This window comes from Plecotus auritus (genome assembly GCF_963455305.1).
Source record: "Plecotus auritus genome assembly, chromosome: 7".
NCBI lineage: Eukaryota > Metazoa > Chordata > Mammalia > Chiroptera > Vespertilionidae > Plecotus > Plecotus auritus.
In genome coordinates, this window is record NC_137774.1 from 152758134 (window position 1) to 152770626 (window position 12493).

The 12493-nt window shown below is 43.3% G+C and overlaps 1 protein-coding gene across 7 annotated transcripts in view; it reads left to right on the top strand.

Moving 5' to 3' along the window:
- The first annotated feature begins 146 nt into the window (after window positions 1–146).
- Window positions 147–12493, top strand: part of DROSHA (drosha ribonuclease III) — a 124030-nt gene continuing 111683 nt past the window's right edge. For 3 of the 7 annotated variants that reach the window (XM_080680455.1, XM_080680458.1, XM_080680456.1), the window contains exons 1-4: window positions 186–290; window positions 1372–1498; window positions 2580–2647; window positions 4764–5597. In XM_080680455.1, coding sequence (XP_080536581.1) covers window positions 2628–2647; window positions 4764–5597 — 854 coding nt within the window. In that variant the 5' untranslated portion in view covers window positions 186–290; window positions 1372–1498; window positions 2580–2627. Of the gene's footprint in view, window positions 291–1371; window positions 1499–2579; window positions 2648–4763; window positions 5598–12493 lie in introns of all 7 variants that reach the window. The other 4 variants (XM_080680454.1, XM_080680452.1, XM_080680457.1 and 1 more) reach the window with 4 other exon arrangements.

A 12493-nucleotide genomic window follows, 5' to 3' on the forward strand; every position in this document is an offset into this window, starting at 1 on the left:
CGGTTCCGGATTGGATGACGCAAAGGGTAGAGGGCGGGCGCCGGAGGGCTCAATGAGGATGATTGGCTTAGATGTCCATCGCTTTTGTTGACGCACCAATCACAGTGCACGGGGCGCTGTGGCGAGTCCCGCAGCGTGCCGCCCGAGGTCCTGCTTTTTCTCAGGTTTGCTTTTTAATTCCCTCCGTTTCCTGTTCCGGAGGCGCTGGCGGCGCCACGGTCTCGGCGGTTTGCAGAGTAAGCCTGGCTTTGCTCTGACGGCGACCTCACGGCCCGGGAGCCTCTTTGTAGGTAAAAGGACCACCTTGCGGGGGTTCGAAGAGGGAGCATTGACGAGTGTCTGGATTTTAATGGGGCTGGTGGCCTGGGCTGCGGCCAGACGCGCCTGAAAGTTAAGCTCGGACAGCCCCTCTTCAGATCTGCAGCGAAGGGCAAGAAGGCGACCCTAGGCCCAGGACCCCTAAATACAAAGGAGTGACAAATGAGATCTTTCTTTAATTGGAGGGGCTCATGCACTGGTCCAGGCCTGGGGTCGTCCGCGTGTCGCCTGGGCGGTAGACGGTGAGCCCATCCTTGCCGGGTTGGGGTTCACAGGCTGGCGGGAGATGCAAACAGGGAAACACGCAATTCAGCCGGAGGAAGGTGATGGGCCTGCGGATTCATCTGGGGGGGAAAAGGACGTCTTCATAAAAGTGTAGTCACATTTTGCAACTCTTTCTACATAGACCGAGGTTCCTGGACGTGTTAACTCTTCAAAACAACTCTCTCTCCCTACTTCCAAACACCAACCTAGGAGTAGGCAGGCGCAGAAAATGATTACTTTTCCACTTGTAGATTCCTTGACTCTTGAATTAAAGTTTGCATCCATAACACAGCCTGACTATACCTTTAGTAGGTCAGTTTCATTGTCAGTGTTTTCAGATGTTCTATCTATAGGAGCATCCCGGAGGATCGAATAGTGAATGTTTAGCTGTTGCACAGTGAATGAGGGTGTTAGTGATTCTGACTGTTGCCCATTTGTAGGCCCAGCACGTTCCTTTGTGTTCCTCTAGACCCAGTGCATATCTCTTTTCTTGTCTTTATTGCATTGTATTATTTTTATTTAAAAATGTATTTGTATGTGGGTTCTGAGCTCCTTGAGGATTGCAGGCTGTGTGTCTTTCTCATCTTTGTGTTCACCACACAACCTGCGACAGTGCCCCACATGTATTGGCTCATTAAATGTATGAATCAGTGGAAAGGTCTTTTTGTCTGGTTTTGATAATGCAGATCTGTTTTGAATATATGTGAAAGGGACATGTACAGTAGCAACATAGAAACATAATACTATTGGTGAGACAGTAAACATTTATTCATCACCTACTGTGTGCAGGATGCTCTGCCAGGGGCTGTGAAGGATTCTGAAATGACTATGAATCAACCCATGTCCTCAAGGAGCTAATAATCTAGTGGAGAAGTTAGACATGTGCGCACATGACTGTGCTATGAGGCAGTCTCTGGTAAGTGCTATAAAAGAAGTAAGTACAGATTTAAGAGGGAAGTCTACAGGGAATGAGATGGCTTCTTAAAGGGAACCAGGGAAGGTTTCACAGAAGAGGTGGGTGGCATTTGACATAGGTAGGTGGGTAGAATTCAGTGGGCAAATTCATAGGGTTGTAGATTTCAGAAGAGCAACAGCAAAGAACAATCTGGGTGATATGATAGTATTTGGTGTGTTAGACAACTGGGAAAATCTGGGGTGATAGGTGTTTTGTGCGGAAGATAACGGAGATTGAGCCTGGAAGTAGTTGAGTTCAGATTGTGGAGGGCCTTAAATAACAAGCATGGAGTTTGAGTTTGATTCTGTTGGCAGTGAGTAGCCCGTGGAGGCAAGATCACCTGTCTAGGCCTTAGATTTATCTTGAGGGTCTTAGTCTGAAAATATAATCATTATTCAGATGTTATTTGGTGCCTGCTATTTATGAATCCCAGTAATTGATATAGCTAAACACCTGGAACTATTTTCATGAGCCATTTGAAAATCTACCGTAAGCTCATTGGTAAAAGTTTAGTTAGAAAGACTTTGGGGAGGTGTTTCCACATTGAAACTTTTTGCATTTAATATTTATTTGAGATTTTTAAACATTTTTTTGAAGTTTAAGGATTTGGAAAATCATTCACATTCATACCATTCTTCTATGGGAAGAGTGGGGAATGAAAATCAAGGATAACTATTATCTCTACAAGATTATAGTTATGTTTGAATTTGAATGCTGGTCTCACTGTGAAGGATACTAGAGTATGGAGAGGGGGAGGAGAAATAGTTATTCTCCCCCAATCTTTTAACAAATTAGAGTTGGAATATGCCCAAATTTTCAGTCTTTTTAGCTACTGATTGTTTTGAGTCAGCAAGACAAGTATTAAAGACATCTTAAAAGTTAATTGTAAACTTTAATTCGGTTCAACATCCTCTTAATTTTGTTAGTATGCTAAATGCATTGGAAAGTTCAAAATTAGTGTTAAAATAATTGCAGAAATATTTTCTAGTATTATCAGTTTAGGAAACATTTTTATGTCTCTCCTATCTCCTTTGTCCTTTAGAGCTCATAGTCTCTGTGGAAGATGTGACATTGACCCAGGCAGCACCTCATGATGCAAGGCAATACATGGTGAGTGGTGTGATGGGATTGGCAGTAGTTTTGGGAGAACAAAGAGAAGGGCAAGCACTGTGCTGGGTCATAGACTGTGGGAGAATTTAGGTATGTGACGTGAGGAGGAAATGTGTTCATTTGGACCATGTACATGGCTAGGAACTCAGCCCACAGCCATGAATGAGACAGCCCAGAGCCCTGCAGTGATGGAACTCCCAGTTCTCAGGTGCAGGCAGACATTAAAGATGGAATTCGGCAATTGGTTGGTGGATTGTAATTCTTGTAGGACCTGCTAAGAAGAAGCACAGAGTGTGTGAGAGCAGGAAACCTAACAGGCCTGCAGGGTGGTGATAGTGATTGTAGAAGGTCCTGCAAGGGTGTAATTGTAGCAGCCAGGCCAGAGATGATGGTGTCAAGTGGATGGACTCAAGTATTTACAAACCAAAAATGATAGGAATTTTAAAATACTTAGTTAAAAGGGGTAAAAAAGGCAAAATTGTTAGATAATTTTCTGGTGTATGACTTCAGGACCAATATGTGTCTGGTATTTTCGCCATAAGCATTCATTTTTGTGGGTGATTAATTGGTTGTAAGGCAATTTTGCCGTAAAAATGATAATAACGTACGAAACATGATAAAATGGATAACAAAATGAAGAAGACTTTATTGTGAATGCATTTAAAATGTGTACAGATTTATGGAAATATACAAATAACTGATTTGGTTTTGGGATTGTACTCAAGCATTTGTCTTCATTCTATGGGAAATGTGGGTTCCACTCAGCCCCTCTTTCTCCTCCCATTGTAATGTGTTTCAAAATAAGAAACAAATGCTTGGGGCAAATCATTGCCATCTGGAAGAAATGCTAGCTGTTTTAAGACTGTCACCATGAAGTGCTGTGTATTGGTTTCAAATCCTCTTGTTTATGGCCTGAGTAAAGCTGTTTTGATCTAAAGGTGACTTTGCTTATGTTGAGGACGCTGTGCTGGGATGTTATTAAAATCTGTTGTCAGTAAGCATTTAGCTATTGACGGGCACTGCTGGGGACTTATCGATAGGAGCCTATGAAGGAGTGACAATCACAGAGTTGAACCCATATTTCTCATGGAATGAAGACAAGTGCTTGGTTAGGTACAACCTACAAAGTTAAAATAGCTCTCGATGATCTTGAGACACTTGCTCCTGCCGTGGTCAGGTTTGTGTGACCTACTCTTGACTGGCAGTGATGTTAAGTTGTGCAGCGGTCCCAGGAAGAGAAGGGCCGTCTCTTCCTGCCTTCATGAGGGCACTCCTCAGAGACAGTGGTGCAAACCGTGTTAATAGTCCCTGGAGTAGTAAATAACCTTTGGAGCAGTCACCTTGCCTGCCAACACTGGTTCTGTCACTTGCTAGCTACATGCACCAGCAGCTAGGGATGTAAACCAGCCGTTGATACCCAGCTCTTAGTTGGAAGGACCGACTTGCCAGAGAACCAACTTGTAGAAAGTACGCTAACTTTGGACTACATGTTATCATTTCTATGGAAAAATTGCCTTGAGGCCGTTGAATTGTGCAGTGAAACTGTTTGTGGCAAAGGTAATGAAAGTGAAAGTACCTAGAACCTGAATGGTATCTGACGAGATAGGAAGTGCATAAAGACGAGCCTGTGGTGGTGTCTTGGAGGGGAAGATCATAAAAACCTTTCAGGACATGTTGGCGTTGAATTTGCAGAGTCTATGCTGAGTGGGAAAGAAGGTAAAGACAGGAAGATGCTGGTACAGATAAAGAACACATGGGGTATGCTGACGGGATGACATGGTGAGGTCAGGATTTTGGGGGAACTTAAGCAAGGACGTGGTAGCACATGGTTGAATAGTGGGATGTTGAATTCGTCATTTGGAAGTGGAGTGGCTTTAGGGAGTGACACGGTCCAGGGAGTGACCATGGCAATGGGTTTGGTGGCTGAGACGGGAAGAGAAGTTTACTAGCCATGAGGAGTGTCGGGTATTATGAAGAACTCAGAGCTAGGTGGGTGGAATATTCCAGTGGCCTAAGGGGTCGGTCAGTTGCTCTTGAAGCTATTCAGGCATTTGTGCAACCCTGTTTCCATAGTGAGATTTTTTCTTTTCTTTTCTCTTTTTTTTCCTCCAACAAGTCATAGAATGTCGTTCCACCCAGGACGAGGGTGTCCCCGAGGGCGAGGAGGACATGGGGCCAGACCCTCAGCACCAGCCTTCAGGCCTCAGAATTTAAGGCTGCTTCACCCGCAGCAGCCTCCTGTGCAATATCAATACGAGCCGCCAAGTGCTCCTTCCACCAGCTTCTCCAACTCTCCAGCCCCCAATTTTCTGCCTCCGAGACCGGATTTTGTACCCTTCCCTCCACCCATGCCTCCGTCAGCACAAGGCCCTCTTCCCCCCTGCCCCATCCGGCCCCCCTTCCCCAACCACCAGATGAGGCCCCCCTTCCCGGTACCTCCCTGTTTTCCCCCCATGCCGCCTCCGATGCCCTGTCCTAACAACCCCCCAGTCCCCGGAGCACCTCCTGGGCAGGGCACGTTCCCCTACATGATGCCCCCTCCTTCCATGCCCCATCCCCCACCCCCTCCAGTCATGCCCCAGCAGGTCAATTATCAGTACCCGCCTGGGTATTCACACCACAATTTCCCTCCTCCCAATTTTAATAGCTTCCAGAACAGCCCCAGTTCTTTCCCACCCAATGCTAATAACAACAGCAGCCCACATTTTAGGCATCTCCCTCCATACCCACTCCCAAAGGCTCCCAGTGAGAGAAGGTCCCCGGAAAGGCTCAAGCACTATGATGATCACAGGCACAGGGATCACAGTCACGGGCGAGGGGAGAGGCATCGGTCCCTGGACCGGCGGGAGCGAGGCCGAAGTCCTGACAGGAGAAGAGCAGACAGTCGCTACAGATCCGATTATGACCGCGGGAGAACGCCATCTCGACACCGGAGCTATGAGCGGAGCAGGTAAAACACATGTTTTTTAATGAACTGAAGAGGCCCATGCAGAGGCCGTTTCTGCTTATCGGCAAACCAAACCAAAAAGATCCTGCAGTGCATTTCGATGTATAAAAGGAAATAAAGCTTGTTTTGGGCTGTTTTAAATAGGAAGGAACAACTGACAAGAAATTGATGTCAGAAAAAGCCACTTTTGAAAAGCATTCCAAAATTATTAATGTAGATTCCTTTCAGTGGATGTAAGCTGATTACTCTGCATAATACAGTTGACATTTTAATGATGCAATGAAAAATCATATATTTTTTGCATTATATTTAATTATGTTCAACATGAGCATCATCTCAGATTACAGTACTTGCATTCTTTCGGAATTGATGATCTGCCTATATTATCAATTAAGAATTAAACTAGTTAACGAGCAGAACTTGCTTTCTGATTTTTAGGATAAATGTAAGTTTATTGTACATTGCTGCCTTCTGGATCTATTTCTTTATAAAATGAGCTTATATTATTTATACATTATCAAAGTTATAGTTTTCAGAATAGCTTTAACCCACCCTTTGTTGCACTAAAACAAATTCATACTGAAGAAAATTGTATTTAAAAAATACTGTTCCATTCCAGGTTACATTTCTTTTTTTCAAAGGACCAAATACCTGTATATACAAGAGAATAAGGTTTTCAGCAGGTGTACTGAAACCGGGATCCATAGATGGGCTTCTAGAAATGCTCTGAAGTTATATGCAGAATTTTATGTGTATTCTTTTTTCTATAAGTAAATTGGTACCTTACACCAGATTCTCAAGAGGTGGTGTGAGTCTGTTACCCCAAAAGTCTGAGAACTCTTGGTTTAGATGGAAAAATAAAAACACACAGGTAATGATTGTACTAATGCTTACTTGTACCTTCAGTGAACTCTTTATATCAATAAAGATTTGAGGTTTTCCACTTGTCAAGCTGATAACAGTGCTTCTCCCTCTGTCCCCTGTGGCGTGTTTACCTTGGTTGTCTTGTGAACCTTCTGTGCTGCACACGTTTGAGCTCAGCACACCAGTTCACTTCTCTGTGTGGGATTGTAGGGACCTGGTCTCAGATCCTGGGCCATCAGTTCACCTCGTGGTTTCCACATTTTTCTCGTGGCTGTCGGTGTGATTCTGATTGAACATTTTTTTTTTTTTTTGGATAAATCTTTATTGTTCAGATTATTACAGGTGTTCCTCTTTTTTTTTTCCCCCATAGCTCCCCTCCACCTGATTCCCCACCCCACCCCATGCCCTTACCCCCCGCCACTGTCTTCATCCATAGGTGTAAGATTTTTGTCCAATCTCTTCCCACACCCCTCACACCCCATTCCCCCTGAGAATTGGCAGTCACTCCCTTTCTATGTCCCTGATTCTATTATATTCACCAGTCCATTCTGTTCTTCAGATTTTTTATTCACTTGATTTTTAGATTCACTTGTTGGTAGGTATGTATTTGATGTCATTCTGTTGTTCATAATTTTTATCTTTACCTTTTTCTTCTTCCTCTTCTTAAAGAACACCCTTCAGTATTTCATGTAATCCTGGTTTGGTGGTGATGAACTCCTTTAGCTTTTTCTTATCTGTGAAGCTCTTTATCTGCCCTTCAACTCTGAGTGATAGTTTTGCTGGGTAGAGTAATCTTGGTTGTAGGTTCTTGCTGTTCATCACTTTGAATATTTCTTGCCACTCCCTTCTGGCCTGCATAGTTTCTGCCGAGAAATCAGCTGACAGTTGTATGGGTACTCCCTTGTAGGTAACTAACCGTTTTTCTCTTGCTGCTTTCAAGATTCTCTCTTTGTCTTTTGCCCTTGGCATTTTAATTATGATGTGTCTTGGTGTGGTCCTCTTTGGATTCCTCTTGTATGGGGTTCTGTGTGCTTCCTGAACTTGTAAGTCTATTTCTTTCACCAGGTAGGGAAAGTTTTCTGTCATTATTTCTTCTAATAGGTTTTCAATATTTGCGCTCTCTCTTCTTCTGGCACCCCAAAAATTCGGATGTTGGTATGCTTAAAGTTGTCCCAGAGGCTCCTTACACTATCTTCATATTTTTGGATTCTTTTTTCTTTTTGTTTTTCTGGTTGGGTGTTTTTTGTTTCCTCATATTTCATATCTTTGGTTTGATTCTTGGGGTATGTTGATCTACAGTTGAGTTTCTTTATTTTAGACAGTGTCTGATTAATTTCTTACTGGTCCTTTTCCATTTTTTTTGGCATTCTCATTAAGATCCTTAAAGGTCTTACTAAGTTCCTCAGAGGTTTTTAGAAGATTCTTGAGTAACCTTATAAATGTGGTTCTGAACTCTATGTCGTCCATTAGTTTGCTTTCCTCCATTTCTCTCATTCGTGACATGTTTCTTTGTCTCCGCATTTTGCTGCTTTCCTGTGTTGATGGAGTGGCTTTGTGTGGTAGGTGACCTATAGGGGCCAGTAGCTCAGCCTCCCCAATCTCCTGAGGTGGACGCTCTTGGTACACCCCTTTGTGGGCTGAGTGCAAAGTCTTGGTGTAGTTAAGCCTTGATTGCTGTTGGTACACTGGGAGGAATTGACCTCCAGGCCAATTGGTTGTGAGGACCTGCTGTGTCTATAATGGAAGAACTGCTGCACTGGAGACATGCTTATGGTGCAGGACTTGTTTCAGTGGGGCTTTGGTGCTCACTGAGTCTGCCTCTAGAATGTGCCATTTATGGATGTGAGGAGTTGAAATCTGGTGTCTCAAACTGACCACTAGGTACACTGGCTTCTGGATCTCCAATGGGGTGCAGGTCAGCTACTGTCTGAGGTCACCCAGCAGGAGCTACAGTGAGAACTACAGTTTTCTCCTCTTTGCTTGGGGTTTGGAGGTTTTGGAGCTGTCTGACCCGGGCTGCAAGTTTGCTAGGTTAAGCTGCAATAGGGCAGGCCATTCATATGCTAAAGCCGCTGCTTGGAGCTTGGGTGGGTTTGAAGGTTGTGCAGGGCGGGGTCTCAGGGCGTCACTAGGCTAGGGCGTGGCAAACAGCGATGGCTGCCAGTCAGCCTGCTCTGTGTCTCCGACCGCGTCCCCTCGTCCCGTGCCCCAGCACAGTAAACAATTATTCCTGCGCGCAGCTCTGCAAGCAAGCCACCCTCACTTTCCGACCCGATGGCAGACAGTCCAGCTTCTCCCCGTAGGAGTTTGGGTCCCCCGCGTCTCCCCAGAAACTGGATTTCAGAGTAATCGGGGCTTGTCTCCCTTCAGGTTGAAAAAAGCAACACCTGCCGCCAGCCCGTATCGCGCGCCTCTGTACCTCAGCTTTTCAGCGTTTGTGCACGTCTCAATGCTCTTTTCTCTTTCCTTCTAGTTGTAGAACTTCCACTCAGCCAGCTTTCCCATGGTTCTGGGTGATAGATGTTTTGTCTTTTAGTTGTAGTTTTGAAATTGTTGTGCGAGGCAGCAGTTTAGGTGTTTACCTACGCCACCATCTTGGATCCTCTCTGAACTTTTTAAAAAAAATATATATATTTTATTGATTTTTTACAGAGAGGAAGGGAGAGGGATAGAGAGTTAGAAACGTCGATGAGAGAGAAACATCGATCAGCTGCCTCCTGCACACCTCCTACTGGGGATGTGCTCGCAACCAAGGTACACGCCCCCGACCGGAATTGAACCCAGGACCTTTCAGTCCATAGGCTGACACTCTATCCACTAAGCCAAACCAGTTAGGGCCTGATTGAACATTTTGCCAGTAAATGGTGATGGTCATTCTTAGCCCTGAAGACAGTGTCTGGTGCTCAGAAGGTTTGGAAGGAAAATGTGTTGTTGCTTTTCCCTGATGTCCGTGGGAGAGTGAAGGGAATGTGTTTCCTGTGGAGATGACGGATTTGAGAGTTGGTCATCTGTTAAGTCTTTTCAGTGTGAGTCACCATTTCTGGTCAATTTTGTTCTTAATTATTCTGTGATGGACTAGTTAGCAGAGGCCTGAGATAGTGTACTTTATAGTTTTTTTAAAAAAATTCTTTATTGTTTAAAGTATTGCATATGTCTCCTTTTTCTGCCATTGATCTCTCCCTGGCCACACCCACCCCCCAGCAAATGCCCTTACCCCCTCTATTGTCTATGTCCATTGGTTATGCTTATATGCATGCATACAAGTTCTTTGGTTGATCTCTTACCACTTCCTCCCTCCCTTGCCTTTCCTCCGAGGTTCGATGTTTTATTCGATGCTTCTCTATCTCTGGATCTATTTTTGTTCATCAATTTATGTTGTTGATTATATTCCACAAATGAGTGAGATCATGTGATATTTATCTTTCTCTGACTGGCTTATTTCGCTTAGCATAATGCTCTCCATGCCCATCCATTGAGAATGTCCATCTGTTGAGAATGGTAAGAGTTCTTTCTTTTTTTATGGCAGCATAGTATTCCATTGTGTAGATGTACCACAGTTTTTTAATCGACTCATCTGCTGATGGGCACTTAGGCTGTTTCCAAATCTTAGCTATTGTAAATTGTGCTGCTATGAACATAGGGGTGCATATATCCTTTCTAACTGGTGTTTTTGTTTTCTTGGGATATATTCCTAGAAGTGGGATTACTGGGTCAAATGGGAGTTCCATTTTTAACTTTTTGAGGAAACTCCATACTGTTCTCCACAGTGACTGCACCAGTCTGCATTCCCACCAGCAGTGCATGAGGGTTCCTTTTTCTCTGCATCCTTGCCAGGATTTATTGATTTGTTGTCATTTGTTGATTTGTTGATGATAGTCATTCTGACAGGTGTGAGATGGTACCTCATGATCGTTTTGATTTGCATCTCTCGGATGATTAGTGACTTTGAGCATGTTTCCATATGTCTCTTGGCCTTCTGTATGTCCTCTTTTTAAAAGTGTCTATTTAGGTCCTTTGCCCATACTTTATAGTTTTATGAAAAAAATCTAAACTGGAAAGAGTTTGCTTCAGAGTTCAATGTGATTGTTAATAATCCTGTTGCTGGGGAGGCATTTTGCTGCAAACTTCAGTATTCTAGGTTTCATTTGTTTTTCTGTTTTGGAATTAAGTTAGAGCTGATTTTTTGGGCTCTGATGTAAAATCCTAAAATTTTCCATCCAGGCTTAAATTGGAGTCATGTTTAAAGAAACTCAGATGTCTTGTAAACTGAGGGTTCTATCAATAAGTGAAATAAAGTGCCAAAAGCATACTGTTATCCTCCATTATCCTAAACCAAAACTCTTTTACTATGAAGGACCTACTTAGGCAGCTAGCTCATCTTTCTAAATGGCTTTATTTGTATTGGAGTCGTTTCATATGATGTTGTACTTGGGATGTTTGCCCTGGAGCCACCTTAGTGTCACAGTCACATTATAACTGGCTCCCTTTGGGGTCTTTGGCAGGGGGTCAGTCATCTGTCTCATATGGGATGCTTCTGAGAAATGCACACGGGGCACGTGAAGTACTGGGATAACTTGTAGAAGTATACTGGAGAAAACAAAGCTTCCACATTTATGCATTAGATTGTGCTCAGTCTATGCAAATTCTAGAGCCTGTCTCTGGCCACTTATCCCTTCTTGGGTTAAGTGAATCTATCCCTTTTCAAATTCCACTTTCCTTCTTTTTCTCCTCCGAAATGTGGTTGAACAGTAATTACAAGATTGTTTTAGGCCAGTGGTCAGCAAACTGAGGCTCGCGAGACACTTGTGGCTCTTTGGTCCCTTGATTGTGGCTCTTCCACAAAATACCACGGCCTGGACGAGTCTATTTTGAAGAAGTGGCGTTAGAAGAAGTTTAAGTTTAAAAAATTAGGCTCTCAAAAGAAATTTCAATTGTTGTACTGTTGATATTTGGTTCTGTTGACTAATGAGTTTGCTGACCACTGTTTTAGGCAAACTTTCTAGAGAAAGTTTGTGAAGAAGTGAATATATGCATTTGTTATGAAAGGTCAAGGTGACCTGGGAATGGGAAGAGAAGCAGCTGCTGACATGGCTCACTGACCATGCTGTGTGTACCGTGGTGAGGATGGAGCGTGGCTTCCCATCATGAGTGGTGCTACAGCACAGTAACCCCATAGCTGTCCTGATGTGTGCCGCCGGCGGAGAGCTAGTATTCTGCACCTAAGGGATACTTAGTGCTCGCAAAAAGGACACGTCTTGAGAACAGTAACCCTAACATTGTTTTTCTTGCTTTAAAGGTGTTCATCATATTGTGTTTTCTAAGGTGATTTATATCCAAATCGGTCTTTTCAATTTATACCCACACAGGTAGCAATCATCAGCAGTGCTCATCTTGAGTGCAAAATTCTGTTGCCTAGATGTTAAAAAACAAACAAAGAAAATTTGGAATATCTTCTAAATAGTTTTTATTTAGAAACATAGGTAATTTAAATTATTCTTTTTTAGCAGCCATACTACTACAAATTATATCTTTGTCATGTGGTACTGCTCACATGTTGGGATTGATTGCCTGAAAGTAAACTGGACTTTTAGAAGGGTATCTGATAAAGTCTGTAGACTCCCAAGCTCTGGCTACTTTATTTTGGATAGCTGGTATATACCAGTGGCTTATGTACTTGTCAAAGTACATTATTCAAAGGAGGCTTCCTTGAGGAGGGGGTAATTTAAAAAAATTTTTTATTGATTTCATAGAGGAAGGGTGAGAGAGAGAAAGAGATAGAAACATTAGTGATGAGAGAATTATTGATCGGCTGCCTCCTGCACACATCACACTAAGGATCAAGCCCGCAGTCTAGGCATGTGCCCTGACTAGGAATTGAACCGTGAACTCCTGGTTCATAGGTCAACGATAATCACTGAGCCACACTGGCCAGGCAAGGAGGGGGTGATCTTTAAGTGAAAACACAATTTTTGTTTTTTATATCTAAGTAGTGACAAATCTTTATCAGTTTTATGAGTCTCAGTTTCAAAGTATTT